Source organism: Suncus etruscus, chromosome 9 (genome assembly GCF_024139225.1).
Source record: "Suncus etruscus isolate mSunEtr1 chromosome 9, mSunEtr1.pri.cur, whole genome shotgun sequence".
NCBI classification, from domain to species: Eukaryota; Metazoa; Chordata; class Mammalia; order Eulipotyphla; family Soricidae; genus Suncus; species Suncus etruscus.
Window position 1 is genome coordinate 108,041,163 of NC_064856.1, and position 13,897 is coordinate 108,055,059.

The following is a 13,897-nucleotide window of genomic DNA, read 5'->3' on the forward strand; positions in this document are numbered from 1 at the left end:
CCATCCCCCGGCGTCCCATATGGTCCCCCCAAGCCAGGGGCAGTTTCTGAGTGCTTAGCCAGTAGTAACTCCTGAGCATCAAACGGGTGTGGCAAAAAAAAAAAAATCACTCCTGGAAGGCTCAGGGGACTCTACAAGATGCTGGGAATCCAACCCGGGTTGGCCACATGCAAGGCAAATGCCCTGCCCTCTGCAATTGCTCTGACCCCATTTTGTTTTTTGTTTTCAGGGGTTTTTGGCCACACTTGGTGGTGCTCAGGGGTTACTCCTGGCTATGGGTTACTCCTGGCTATGCACTCAGAAATCACCCCTGGCAGGCTTGGGGGGCCATATGGGATGCTGGGATTTGAGCCCAGGTTGGGGGATCCCCACTGATGTTTGTCCTGGCTGGGCCCCCCTGGGCTCTAGTCTATCAGAGACATACTGCCCAGACTGCAACATATATATATTTTTGTTCATTTGGGAGGGCCACACCCAGTGGTGCTCTGGTGGGGTTACTCTTGGCTCTGTGCTCAAGAATTACTCCTCACAGGCTCTGGGAACCCTGTGAGTGCCAGGGATCAAACTCAGGTGTGTGCAAGGCAGATGCCCTCCCTGCTTTGCTATTGCTCCAGCCCCAGCATATGTTCTTCTAAAAACTTTTATAACTTAGTGATTGTGACTTACGGTGCCGTCAATGGTTCTGGTTTCCTGCCTGGACATTCCAGCACTGCAGCCCTCAGGAGTGTCCGTTACCCTCTGCTCTTGTCGTAGGGTTCCCCCGTCTAACCTACTCCCTACTATGTCTTTCTTTCTCTCCCCATTCCGCTCTCCCTCTCCCACTATACCCCCCATTGAATCCTTTTTGCCATCACCTCATTTGTTCCCTCACCTGTCCTGGCTGTGGGGCTCAGGCAAATCCACGGCACCTTGCTCTAGTCCCTGCCCTGGGCGTCCTGAGGTCCAGGCTGCCCCCCTTAGCAAGCAGGTGTCCAGGGCGCCATCCTGTCTTGCACTCATCCCAGTCGGTCGTGTTGCTCCTGTGACTGGGAGGAGCCACATGGTGGGTCATGGGAGCCAGCATGGCTCCTCGCCCGCCCCCTCCCGAACTCCCCTGCCTGTGGTTCCTTATGGGCCTGGGAGTGGCTGGGCTGAGGATGTGTGTGTTCTTGCCGCAGCCCACCCTGGCGCACCTCGACTCCAAGCCCAGCACCAAGTCCAACATGCTGCGGGGCCGGAACTCGGCCCCCTCTGCCGATGAGCAGCCGCACATCGGCAACTACCGGCTCCTCAAGACCATTGGCAAGGGCAACTTCGCCAAGGTGAAGCTGGCCCGGCACATCCTGACTGGGAAAGAGGTGAGCCCAGGCTGAGGCACCCCCCCCCCCCACGGCAGTCTGGCTGTGTCCCCTGAAGGAACACTGTGGATGGGCCGTGGGCTCCGTCCATCCATCCCACAAGCTGTGTCTCCTGGGGCCGGGTCGGCACATGGCCAGGTGACAGAGGGGCTTTCGTCTCGTACCCAGGTGGCTGTTAAGATCATCGACAAGACGCAGCTCAACTCCTCCAGCCTCCAGAAGGTAAGTGCCAGGCCCTGACTGGGGCCACCACCCTGCCCCTCCTTTGGCCGCTGGTCCTGGGTCTGCAGCATGGACCCCCCCCCCCCAGGCCTGCCCCTGTGGGCTGGAGCGGCCGCATGTCTCTCCTACCAATATTTGCGCATACGTGGACACACACCTGCCCCTGCCAGAGTCACTCGTACACAGGCTTGGCTAGACATGGTGGCACAGCAGTAGGAAGCCCAAGATGAGTGCTGAGCTCCCGGGCACCACTCCCGGCTGCCACACACTTGTTTCCTGCAGCCACAGAGCACTGCTCCTGGGAATGAGCTGGAGAGAGGTTCATGGCCAGGGGATAGCCAGGCCACCCCTGGTGACAGCGAAGGGCTAGCAGCTGGCTTTCCCACAGAGCTCCAGGACTAGCTTTGTCCCTCACACCCTGCAGTGTTCTGGGCTTTCTCGTGGCAGGCTCGGGGGACCCTTTGGGATGCCAGGGATCCAACACGGGTTGGCCCTGTGTAAGGCAAATGCCCTCCCCTCTGTGCTATCACTCCTGCCCTGTAGCTTGGGATTTCTGACCTTGCACAGTCCAGCCCTTGCAGCTCGTAGCTACTGAGTTTTCCTGTTTCTGAGCACATGACATTGCTCAGGTTTCGCGACTGTTTATTAGAGTCTGCCCAGAATTAGGGTTGTTCTGACACAACCCGCTGACAGCCAGAACCAAGGTGTTTCCTACTTTTTTGTGATACCCTCGACCCCAGGATCACCTCAAGGGCCCTGAGGGAGCAGCTTTGCAGAAAGAAGGGAAGCGGCCACACGCTTAAGGCCACTGTGCAGGGGCTGTGGCCTTCATCCAGGCTGGCACCTTCTCACCTGCTTTCTTCCAGGCCCCTCCTGACACCTGTTCCTCCATAGTGAGCCTCAAAGGATGCGTCCTGACTAGCTAGACCTTTCCGGCTTCCAGACAAGCCAGCAGTCACTTTCCTCCTCCCAAAACGCCTTGCTGGGCCCTTGTTACTGTCCCTGAGGGGGTGCCGGGGCCAGGAGAGAAAACACGAGAAGCCTGGGCCCTCGCAGGACCGGGGCACTGAACGTCCAGGGGCCCTTCTCGACTTTCCTTGTGTGTCTGCAGTGTCAGGGCTGGGACCCAGGGCCTCCCTGTGCCAGGCCACTCTCTGCTGCTCCCTGCCGGCTCATCTCCATTTCCCTTTTTAGCTCCCCAGAGGGGAACAAAGGTGTTGGTTCTCTGTCAGGGCCTCTCTCCTCAGTCAGGCCTCCAGACCACCCTCTGAGAAACAGGGACGAAAGCACAGCCCTTGTGGGAGCAGGGTGGTCTATGACCGAAACCCACCTCCTCCACTCCTCTGGCCCCCGCAGAGGGGCTGGAGTTCATTTCTGTCATCCCTCGTTCTGGAAATACAGGCTTTGGAGTCCCTGATTTTGTTTCACAAAGAGAGCGTGAGTGTGTGGAGGTGGATTTGATTAAAATTGGCACCAGCTATTTTTAGGAGTGGCGACTCCTGCAACCCCCCCAGAGGCCCAGGAGGAAAGCCTTCCCCACTTGTGCCCCAAGCCGCCGACTCTAGACTGGAAGCCCCGGGGGTCCCCACTTAGAATATTTCTCCTTGTCCCCCCCACCCCCACGCACACACACACATATCCCAGGGCCCTAGTATGGGTTTTGTCTCTGAGCTGCTAGGAGCAGCTCGGCTTGTGAATATTTATGTGATGGGTTCACAGTCCCCTGATTTCAGGCACCCAACCAAACCCACCTGCTGTTTGGTGGCAGAATGGGTTGACTGCAGCACCCCGGAGGAGCTGAACCCCAGGAAATGGGTTTCCTTCAGTCCACCCACCCCACTTCCCACCTCTCCCTTGCCGTGCTCTTCTCTCTGGGAAGGGGGTCCAGCTGGGAGGGCGCTCCCAAGGGGAGCCTGCTGAGCAGACACCACCCCTGGGGTTCTGTTTTCCAGCTCTTCCGAGAAGTGAGGATAATGAAGGTTTTGAATCACCCCAACATCGGTGAGAACCCTGTGTCCTTCCTCCTGCCCTCACTCACCAGGCCTTGGGGCGCTGGCCAGTTCCTTACTGGTGGCATGTCTCCTGGACTGTCCCTAAGGGCTAGGGGGTAGGATGTGAAAAGGGGGTGACGATCCCCCAGAGCACAAAGCTGTACCATCCGGGCCTCCATCCTGCGGCCCCTGCTGCTCTGACTCCCAGCTCGGTCTTTTTCCTCACAGTTAAGTTATTTGAAGTGATCGAGACAGAGAAGACGCTCTACCTGGTGATGGAATATGCGAGTGGAGGTAGGCATGGCCCCCCACCACTTCCCGTACCCCTCACCCACCCACCCCGCCACAGCACGCCCCTGACCCAGACCTGCCCGTCCCTGCAGGAGAGGTGTTTGATTACCTGGTAGCTCATGGCAGGATGAAAGAGAAGGAGGCCCGAGCCAAATTTCGCCAGGTGGGTGCCATTTGGGGCTGGGGACCGCTCTCGGCCTTTGGGGAGTTTGGTATTGCAGAGGGAGCTGCTCGTCTGCTGGGGTGTGGCCTTTGGCAAGCACTTCAGATCTATCTGGGCATGCCACCCAGCCCCAATGTGGGCGCCCAGTAGCCCTGAGCTAAGCCTCCCTCCTTCCTTCCTTCCAGATAGTGTCGGCTGTGCAGTACTGCCACCAGAAGTTCATCGTGCACAGAGACTTAAAGGTGAGCCCCTCAGAACACCACTCTGTGTATGCAGCAAGCTGAGCTGATGCTCGGCACTTCCCTTGCCAGGATGCCCCCCAAGAAGTGTGGTCAGACTGTGGCTCTCACACTGCTTCTGAGTCTTGTTGCCCCCACCCCAGCTCCCTCACAACTTCCCAAGTCACACTGATGGGGTTAGCACACACAGCCTGAAGCAGGAGATGGGATGCGCTCGCTCTCGCGCACTTTCTCTCTCTCCCTCCCTTCTTCCCCCTTCTTCATGTTCCCCATCTCAGCTCCTTCCTGCCCCATGCTATGCTTGACATGTGTCCTCTTGAACCCTCCCTAGGCAGAAAACCTGCTCTTGGACGCCGATATGAACATCAAGATTGCAGACTTCGGCTTCAGCAACGAATTTACCTTTGGGAACAAGCTGGACACCTTCTGTGGCAGCCCCCCATACGCAGCCCCAGAGCTGTTCCAGGGCAAGAAGTATGACGGTCCCGAGGTGGACGTATGGAGCCTGGGCGTGATCCTGTATACCCTGGTCAGCGGCTCGCTGCCTTTCGACGGACAGAACCTCAAGGTGGAGTGAGATGGCTGGGACATTGTCACTCCTCCTGCGCCCTTGGCCTCTGGTCTCAGTCTGGCCTCTGACCCTTTCTACTTCCTTTTTATTTATTTTTTTTTATTGCGATACCTGGCTGTGCTCGTGTTACTCTTTGCTCTGCACTCTGGAATTACTTCTGGCGGGCTTGGGAGACCATACAGGAGCCGGGGATTGAACCCGGGTTGGCTGTATGCAAGTCAAATTTCCTCCCTCCTATACTATTGCTCTGACCTCTGACCTGCCTCCTGCATGCGCCAGAGAGATAGCAAAGTGGCAGGGCGTTTGCCTTGCACAGAAAATGATTCAGGATGGACAGTGGTTCAAATCCCAGCATCCCATATGGTCCCCTGAACCTGCCAGGAGAGATTTCTGAGCGTAGAGCTATGAGGAGCCCCTGAGTGCTGCCGGGTGTGATCCCCAAAAAAAAAAAAATGGCAGTTTTCTCTGGGCCCAAAAAAAATAAAAAAATGGCAGTTTTCTCTGGGCCGGAGAGATAGCACAGAGATAGATAGTAAGGTGTTTGCCTTGTAAGCAGCTGATCCAGGATGGACAGTGGTTCGAATGACTCACAAACCAAAAAAAAAATGATGATGATGCCGGTTTTCTCCCCAAGCCTCACAGCCTTTCCCCCTGCAGGAGCTTCGGGAGCGGGTACTGAGGGGGAAATACCGCATTCCGTTCTACATGTCCACAGACTGTGAAAACCTGCTGAAGAAATTCCTCATCCTCAACCCCAGCAAGAGAGGCACTTTAGAGGTGAGCGCAGGAGCCTGGCTGGCTAGAAGGGACTGGGTCCCGAGAAGGCCTCCGTGCTGAGCCCCCTTCCTCTCTACCCTCCTTCCCTCTGCTCCCCAGCAAATCATGAAAGATCGATGGATGAACGTGGGTCACGAAGACGATGAGTTAAAGCCTTATGTGGAGCCACTTCCCGACTATAAGGACCCCCGACGGACAGGTGAGGCCACCCTGTGCTGATCCGTGTGACCCCCCCCCCCCAGGGTCTGGACTCTGGACCAGCCTTAACGGGGTGTTGTTCTCCACCCTGTCTGTCTGTGCAGAGTTGATGGTGTCCATGGGCTACACGCGGGAAGAGATCCAGGACTCGCTGGTGGGCCAGAGATACAACGAGGTGATGGCCACCTACCTGCTCCTGGGCTACAAGAGCTCCGAGGTAGGTGTCCCCATCCGTACCCACTTTCTCAGAACCAACCGCCAGGTCCTGCAGTCTAGCCACCCTCTCACTACTTGACCCCGCCCCTCAAGTCACCCCACCCTCGAGGTCCAGCCACGCCCCACGTAGCTTGGTCTCGCCCTTCAAGTCTCCCCCACCCTCACAGTCCAGTCATATATTCCTTGGAGCTTGACCATGCCCCTCACATCGCTCCCACCCACTCACTACCTGGCCACGCCCCTCGAGTAGCACCCCTCGTCTTGGCCACGCCCTTACTGCCCGCCCACGCCCCTCAAGTCCTACCCTCAGTCTGGCCATTGCCCCTAGGGTTTCACCCCCCACTCCCCACCCTCACAGTCCATCCACACCCCTCAGCCAGCTCTGTCACACCCTGCCTAACATTCTGGTGGAGCCAGCAGCTCATCTGGGAATAGGGATTCTCCCTGTGTTCCTTAAGTCCCATATGGTTCTAATGGCTGTGCTATGGGTGGGGGGGAGCCGTGTGTGTGTGTGTGTGTGTGTGTGTGTGTGTGTGTGTGTGTGTGTGTGTGTGTGTGTATCTTGGAGCTGGTTGGGTGAGTGTGTGTGCGCATCTGGGCCTGGGGTTCTGGGTGTGTGTGTTTATACGTACATATGGCAGTTGTGCTTGTTTTGCCCATCTGGGAGCTCACGAACCCACACCTGAGTCTTGAGTTTGTGGGCTTCTTCTCCATCCCGTGTCCCCAAGGACACAGCCTCCCCACCCCGCTCTCCTATGTTCTTAGCCAGTTAGGACATATCTGCTGTGGGGTGGATGGTCACACCCAGAAAGTGTTCGGGGAACCGTGCAGGCCTGGGGATCCTGGCCTTCGAATCTGGGGCTCCCCCCACCCCTGATGTAGCCTGAGAAGCTCCAGCCTTTCAGATCTCTGCAACCTGGGCCCTGAGTCTTCCATCCTCTGTTGTTCCAGGGCCACACCCAGCGGTGCTGGGGAATGCTGTGTGCTGGCCCTTGAGCCTCTCTGAGGCCTATCAGAGCTCCCCTGGGCCCCTTGTCCTCTTCTCTGAGGCGCAAGGTCTAGGTGTAGTTTTTTGATCCGGTATCAGGTCTCTAGGGGGCACTGTCTTCTGCTGTTTCCATTTACATTGGTCTTGCAGGGTTTGTGTGTTCTGTGAGCTGGGTTGGGGCTGGGTGGCCCTGGCCAAGCTGGACAAAGGGGTGCATGGGTGTCCCCTGACATGTGGCCCCTCCTCCATACAGCTGGAGGGCGACACCATCACCCTGAAGCCGAGGCCGTCGACGGAACTGACCAACAGCAGCGCCCCCTCCCCCTCCCACAAGGTGCAGCGCAGCGTCTCCGCCAACCCCAAGCAGCGGCGCTTCAGTGACCAGGGTCAGTGCTGGGGGCCTCAAGCAGGGGCCAGGCCTTGGTCCTGCCACAGCTGCGCTGCATTTTTGTCCTAGTCCTGCCACTTGGCTGGGCCCACAGGGCCTCCCTGGACCCTCCGGATACCCCTCGCTGGCCGCTGGCAGAGCTGAGGGGTACACCAGGGCTTGGACCGGGGTGTCGTCAGGCCCCACCTGACCATTGGTGCCTTTGGCCCCGCAGCTGGTCCTGCCATTCCCACCTCAAATTCCTACTCAAAGAAGACGCAGAGTAACAACGCTGAAAACAAGCGGACCGAAGAGGACCGAGAGTCGGGGCGCAAAGCCAGCAGCACAGCCAAAGTGCCTGCCAGCCCCCTGCCCGGCCTGGAGAGGAAGAAGAGCACCCCCACCCCATCCACGGTGAGTCCCACACTTTCCTGGATGACGCTGGAAGCACCTCTTTCCACCCAGATTTGCCGCCAACCTTTGTACCCCGGACGCCGGAGGGAAACGCTTCCGGTGACCAAGGGAGACTCAGGTTTCTGTGACCTGACTCTGCCCTTCCTCCCACAGAACAGCGTCCTCTCCACCAGCACAAACCGAAGCAGGAACTCTCCACTCCTGGAGAGGTCCAGCCTGGGCCAGGCCTCCATTCAGAACGGTAAAGACAGGTAAGCAGGCCCAGGCCTCCCCTGCACCCTGTCCCTCTCCCTGCACCCCACACTCCGTCTTGACTCTGTCCGATCCAGCTGTCCACCCCGGCACCTCCGTCTCCTCTGCCCTGTGGTCTTTGAGGGCACCGCATGCAGGGCCCTCACATCAGGCTCCACAAAGCCACCTTCGCCATCTGCACCCCCAGCAGCCAGGCCCTGCCAGGGGTGCTCCACTGGGGCACCATCTCAGGGCACACTGCAGAGTTGCCCCGTTTAGAGATGGACCCATTGAGGGTAGCTCCACCTATACCCTCGAGAGCAGAACCCTGACCATCATCAGTGTTTTCTCCAGCATCCGCCTCTTTCCAAGCATCGAATGCTCTATCGCCAGACACCCTCGTTCTGGTTCCGAGGTGCCCAGGAAACCAGCAGTGCATCTCGCTCTCGTTTGTTCCTGCAAGGGCTGGGGCCTGCGTCCCTTATATGACCTGGGCTCTGACTCACCTCTCCCCTCCCGGCTGCCCCCCCCCCCCACGCCTCTGGCTGCCTCCCGCCCTGCCTGCCCCTAACCCAAGCCTCTCCGCTGCTTTTGTCTCCTAGCCTAACCATGCCAGGGTCCCGGGCCTCCACGGCTTCTGCTTCCGCCGCAGTCTCTGCGGCACGACCCCGCCAGCACCAGAAATCCATGTCGGCCTCCGTGCACCCCAACAAGGCCACTGGGCTGCCCCCCACGGAAAGTAACTGTGAGGTGCCGCGGCCCAGGCAAGTGTGCTGGGGCCTGCCCATCCTCACCCCCCACCCACACCTGCCAGTCCTGCTCTTCTTGTCACCTGGGCCAAGAGCCGTGGCTGGGGATCCCGTGGCCTGGCAGTGGCACAAACAGGACCACGCCCACAGTGTGCCGCCCCCTTGTCCAGGGGCTCAGGTCCCCTCAGGGTGCTGGGTGCCAGGCGCAAGAAGCCGGAGGAAGCTTTTTTGTTCTGGGGCCTCCCTGGACTGTCCTTAGGCCCCTTATCGGTCTTGTTCTGCGGCTCTGCCTGTGCCTCCCCGCCTTCCCGGCTCCCATGCAGATGTACTGTGTCCCTCCCGTGTCCCTTCTGTGTCCTCCCCATGGCTGCCTCTGTCCTAGCAACCCCCACCCCACCCTGCTCCCCCACCACTGCCGGGCCTTTTGTTCCCCTGACACCTTGTCCCCTCCCGGTCTTTACCCACAGCACAGCCCCCCAGCGCGTCCCTGTCGCCTCCCCCTCCGCCCACAACATCAGCAGCAGCGGTGGCGCCCCAGAACGGACAAATTTCCCTCGGGGTGTGTCCAGCCGCAGCACCTTCCATGCGGGGCAGCTCCGGCAGGTGCGGGACCAGCCAAATCTGTCCTACGGCGTCACCCCGGCCTCCCCCTCTGGGAACAGCCAGGGCCGGCGTGGTGCCTCAGGAAGCATCTTCAGCAAGTTCACCTCCAAGTTTGTGCGCAGGTGAGGTGGGCACAGAGGGTGGCAGTGAGGGATGGCCAGGCCCTGCTTGGGGTCGGGCCGGGGGCAGGGTGGGCTGGGGGGTTCCTGCCAGGTGGGCGGAAGCCCGAGGAAGTCTATGAAATGCGCCTCTTGTAGGCCCCTCATGTTACCCTGGCCCCCTTTGAGCCTCCTCCAAACCCCTCATCCACACCCGTGTTCTCTGGCCGCAAGCAGATGGCCACGGCCGCCTCCTCTTCGGGAGAGTGTGAACTCAGATGCTAAAATAAAAGCCCCCTCTTCTCTCCTGGGTTCCCATGGAAACTTAGATTTGCTGCCACAGCTGCAAAGTCATGAGGCAGGAGCCAAGCAGGGCCAGCAGGGAGGCCCCCCCCCCCCCCCGTGCCGCCGTCCCCCCTTTGACCTGCATGTCCGCTTGCATCTCCTCCCTTCGGCCTGTAGGAAGGGCAGACCTGGGTGTGGGGTGGGGGCACCATGCAGTGCAACCTGCTTCCCTGTGTCAGAGCCAGGGGGGCCCTCCTCCCCCTGGGCTTTCTCTCCCCTGGCCCCCAGCACCCCAGGAGACTTCAGTCCTGCCTGGCTGCGCCTGGCTGCACCCCACCTCCGTCCTACCTGCTCACCCACTTCAGGGAGCCCCAACAGCAGTCGGGGGTCAGCTCGTGGCTCTTTCCTGCCGCTGGCCCCCTTCAAGCTGGGCTTTGGGGGACTCTCGCCCCGCTGAGCGGCTCTTCCACTAATGGGGTGGCCCCGAACCTGGGGCGCCCGCCCCTACCTGCTTATCCACATTCCGTCTTGTTGGTTTTTTTATGTTGTTGTTGTTGTTTTGTTTTTCTTTTATTTCTTTTTTTATTTTGTCTTTTTTGTTTGTTTTGTTTTGTTTTTTAGAAATCTGTCTTTCAGGTTTGCCAGAAGGTAGGCGTTGAGCCCGCTCTGTGTGTGTCTGTCCCGTGTCCTGCCGCGCTCGCTCGGCCACTAACTCCCCTTTCGGCTCTCACCCCCTCCGCTAACCCGTGTGGCCTCTTCCTGCCATCTTAAAGGGACGAAGCTACCCCCTGACTTGCTGCCCAGGGCACAGAACGGGCCTGGGGGCCCCCCTCTCAGGGAAGTCTCCCTTTAAGATCGTCCTCCCCCTCTCCCCTGCCCCAGGTTGGGTCACTGCCTTGGGCTCCTCCTGGTTCCTGGTCTGTGCATGCGCTGTGAAGGGCTCCTGGGCTCCCCCCGACCAGGGCTGTGTGTCCTCTGGAGTTGCACGACTGTGGAGGTTCTGCGGGGACACTGGGGTTCCAGGGCTTGCGTCTGATGCCTGAATGCCCCAGGAAACAGTGTCAGGAGTGGGGCACAGCACCCCCTTCTGGCAGCTCTGCAGCACTAGGCCCAACCCCACTCTCCCAGCTCTTGCTACTGCCCTGGAGGGAGAGAGAGAGCGAGCACAAGAACAGCAACGTCCCCTCCCCCAGCTGGGAGGGTCTGGGGGTCCCTCTCCCCACCCGCACCCCAGACCCGTGGGTGTCCTCCCTTGGCTGGATCCTAGTTTCTACCCTGCCCTGTTGGCTCTTCAGCTTTCTGGAGGCCTGGGTGAGCCAGATGCCAGGCAGAAGGGCCAGACCACCTGGGGGGAGCCCTGGTTCTCTGGCTGGTGCCCCCACAGGGTCTTTGGGCTCCCCTCCCCCAGCTCTTGGCCTCCTGTCCCTGGCTGGTTGGTGACTCACAGGCCGCCTGGGGCCTTCCTGCAGGCTCCCCCACCCACAGGGCAGGACCAGGTGGGGCTGGAGCGGCCCCTCCCTCTGTCTGCTCTGCTGTCTTTGTGTTCCTTCTCCATGTGCTGTTCTCGCTCCTCCCCACCTCTGGCCCCCCAGCTCCAGCCTGGAGTCGGAGCAGCCGCTCAGCCAGGCCAGACTCCCACTCGCCCCCCCCAGGTGGCAGCCTGCCCCGCCCAGAGCCAGCAGATGGCCTGGTCGGCAGAGTGGGGCGGGTGTTGATGACCCATTGGCTTGGGAGGGTGGGGGGCAGACTATTGAGAAAGAAGAAAGTTGGGGCAGGAGGCTAGCATTGGGGTGAGGCGTTTATTCCTGGGGGCTGCTGACCTCAGTTCAGTCCACAGCGCCCCCACCCCACCCCTTCTATATCCCAGGCACTACAGAGAATGGCCCCCAAGCCCAAGGCATCTTTTTCCTAAAAAAAAAATATATATATATATATAAAAATGGGCTTCTGGTCCCTGCTGCCTTCTGAGAGGGGCTGCTGGATGGACGCCCCCACATCCCCACACCTCCCAGAGCACAGAGGTGGTGCATGGAGAAGGGCAGGGACCACCGGGCTGCTGCCAGGTGACAAGTGGCATTCCCACTTGGGGCTGCTTGCGCCCCGCCTCTGCTGGGCCTGTGGGGGCCAAAAGAGCTGAAGGAAGGCCCCAGCACTAAACCCTCCCTCACTCTGTTTTTTGAGGAACCTGAATGAACCTGAGAGCAAAGACCGGGTGGAGACGCTCAGGTGAGAGGGCCCGACGGGCATCTGTGCCTCCTTTGCTGCCTGCCAGGGCCACCCCCAAACCCCCTGCTCTGTCGGGATCTGGAGTCGGGTCCAGCTGCCCCCTCTTTCCCGGGGGCTCCCAGGGTGGCAAGCTGGGACCCGCCTCTGCTCTCCAGACCCAGCCACCCCCCAACCCAGGGGGGCCAACTCTTCTCCGTCCTGGGTCTGAGGGTCCTCCCCGCTTGACAGCCCCCACCCCTCCCGCAGACCACATGTGATGGGCGGCGGCGGAGCCAACGACAAGGACAAGGAGGACTTCCGGGAGGCCAAGCCTCGCTCCCTGCGCTTCACGTGGAGCATGAAGACCACGAGCTCCATGGAGCCCAACGAGATGATGCGGGAGATCCGCAAGGTGCTGGACGCCAACAGCTGCCAGAGCGAGCTGCACGAGCGGTACATGCTGCTGTGCGTGCACGGCACGCCCGGCCACGAGAGCTTCGTGCAGTGGGAGATGGAGGTGTGCAAGCTGCCGCGGCTCTCACTCAACGGCGTGCGCTTCAAGCGGATATCGGGCACGTCCATGGCCTTCAAGAACATTGCCTCCAAAATCGCCAACGAGCTCAAGCTTTAACGGCCGCCCGCCGGGGTGGGGAGCCGCTGGGGGGGTGTGGTGGCCGAGGACTGAGCTTGCAGGGGCCCCCCAGGCTCCCCCGCCGGCGCTCTGCTGCTCCTGCCACCCTGCTGCCATGCTCACGGCTCTCGTCCCTGCCGAGGTGGGGGTGGGAGGTGGCCCTTGGCCCCAGTTGCCCCTGCCCGCTCCCCCACGCCCCTCCCTCACCTGAGGCCAAGGGAAGGGGCCGGGGGGCAGGGCTCCCCCCTCTCGGTACTGCGGTTGCACAGAGTATTTCGCCTAAACCAAGAAAATTTTTTATTACCAAAAAAACAGAAAAAGGAAAAAAAACAAGCCAGCCCCCCTTTCCTCCCTGCCCCCGGGACAGTCGCGACTGGCTCTGGGGGCTCCCGGGAGGGTGGGAGCCCTCGGGGCTGGACACTCAGGCAAGAGTGGTGGAGGCCGGTGGGGCCCTCCCTCCGCCAGGCCCGCTCTCCCCTCCTCCACCCGCCCCCAGCGCCCCACCAGAGGTGGCCTTCCCCTGACCCAGCCCCGGGCTGCTGCAGGGGGCCAGGGGCAGGAGGGTGGCTCGGCTCTGTGGTGGGGGGGGGGTGGCTGGCAGCGAAGGGTGGGGCTCCGGCCTCCCCACACTGTACCCTCCGCTGCACCCCCCACTCCCGGAGCTGGGCATTTCCCTCCACAAGCTGCTGTGGGGACTCTGTCCCCCTCCTCAAGTCTGTGCCATCCTCCCATACTCTCCTGGGGGCAGGGACCGCAGGGAAGACAGGGCCCCCTCTGCACCTCGTACCCGGGGCCGGGCCGGGCAGCCTCCGCGTGGGGGGAGCCTTTGTCTAGAAGCGCAGCCCCTCACGCCATCCCCACTGCTCCCCTCATTGGCATTAATCTGGGCACCGCAACTCCTCACCCACCCACCCACCACTCATCTCTCGGCCTTGCCTTCTCTTCCTGACACTGTGGCCTCTCAGGAGACGCTGCCCAGGCCTCCGGGGACGCCTGGCCTGTGGCGGCAGCAGGGTCGGGCTAGGCCACGGGGCAACGGGTCCGCCAGCCTCCACAGCCAAGGGTGGGCGCGGCTGGTGGCTGGCCGATGGCCGGTGGCAGGCGCTTGGCTGGTGGCGGCCGCTGCATCCCTTAATTTATTTCTCTGCTGTTTCTGTTCTTGAGAAAACGGGGAAGGGGCCCCACCAGGGCCGCCCCTGCCCTCACCTGAGTTGTACATTTTTTGTGATGGGTTTTATTTTTTATCTTATTTTATTCGGTTGTTTTTTTTTTTGTTTTTTTTTTTTTTTGATTTATGACTCCATCCTACTCATCACCCTCC

The 13,897-nt window shown here is 60.4% G+C and overlaps 1 protein-coding gene across 5 annotated transcripts in view; it reads left to right on the forward strand.

The window, feature by feature from the left end:
* MARK2 (microtubule affinity regulating kinase 2) overlaps positions 1–12,660 on the forward strand; it is a 58,123-nt gene extending 45,463 nt beyond the window's left edge. The window contains exons 2-19 of one of the 5 annotated variants that reach the window (XM_049779613.1): positions 1,158–1,337; positions 1,506–1,559; positions 3,512–3,560; positions 3,779–3,844; positions 3,934–4,004; positions 4,190–4,246; positions 4,575–4,811; positions 5,472–5,591; positions 5,691–5,790; positions 5,894–6,006; positions 7,247–7,379; positions 7,596–7,774; positions 7,928–8,025; positions 8,608–8,769; positions 9,222–9,479; positions 10,362–10,388; positions 11,922–11,966; positions 12,213–12,660. In XM_049779613.1, coding sequence (XP_049635570.1) covers positions 1,158–1,337; positions 1,506–1,559; positions 3,512–3,560; positions 3,779–3,844; positions 3,934–4,004; positions 4,190–4,246; positions 4,575–4,811; positions 5,472–5,591; positions 5,691–5,790; positions 5,894–6,006; positions 7,247–7,379; positions 7,596–7,774; positions 7,928–8,025; positions 8,608–8,769; positions 9,222–9,479; positions 10,362–10,388; positions 11,922–11,966; positions 12,213–12,576 — 2,313 coding nt within the window. In that variant the 3' untranslated portion in view covers positions 12,577–12,660. Of the gene's footprint in view, positions 1–1,157; positions 1,338–1,505; positions 1,560–3,511; positions 3,561–3,778; positions 3,845–3,933; positions 4,005–4,189; positions 4,247–4,574; positions 4,812–5,471; positions 5,592–5,690; positions 5,791–5,893; positions 6,007–7,246; positions 7,380–7,595; positions 7,775–7,927; positions 8,026–8,607; positions 9,190–9,221; positions 9,480–10,361; positions 10,389–10,513; positions 10,548–11,921; positions 11,967–12,212 lie in introns of those variants that run through there. The other 4 variants (XM_049779608.1, XM_049779609.1, XM_049779612.1 and 1 more) reach the window with 4 other exon arrangements.
* The last annotated feature ends 1,237 nt before the right edge of the window (positions 12,661–13,897 follow it).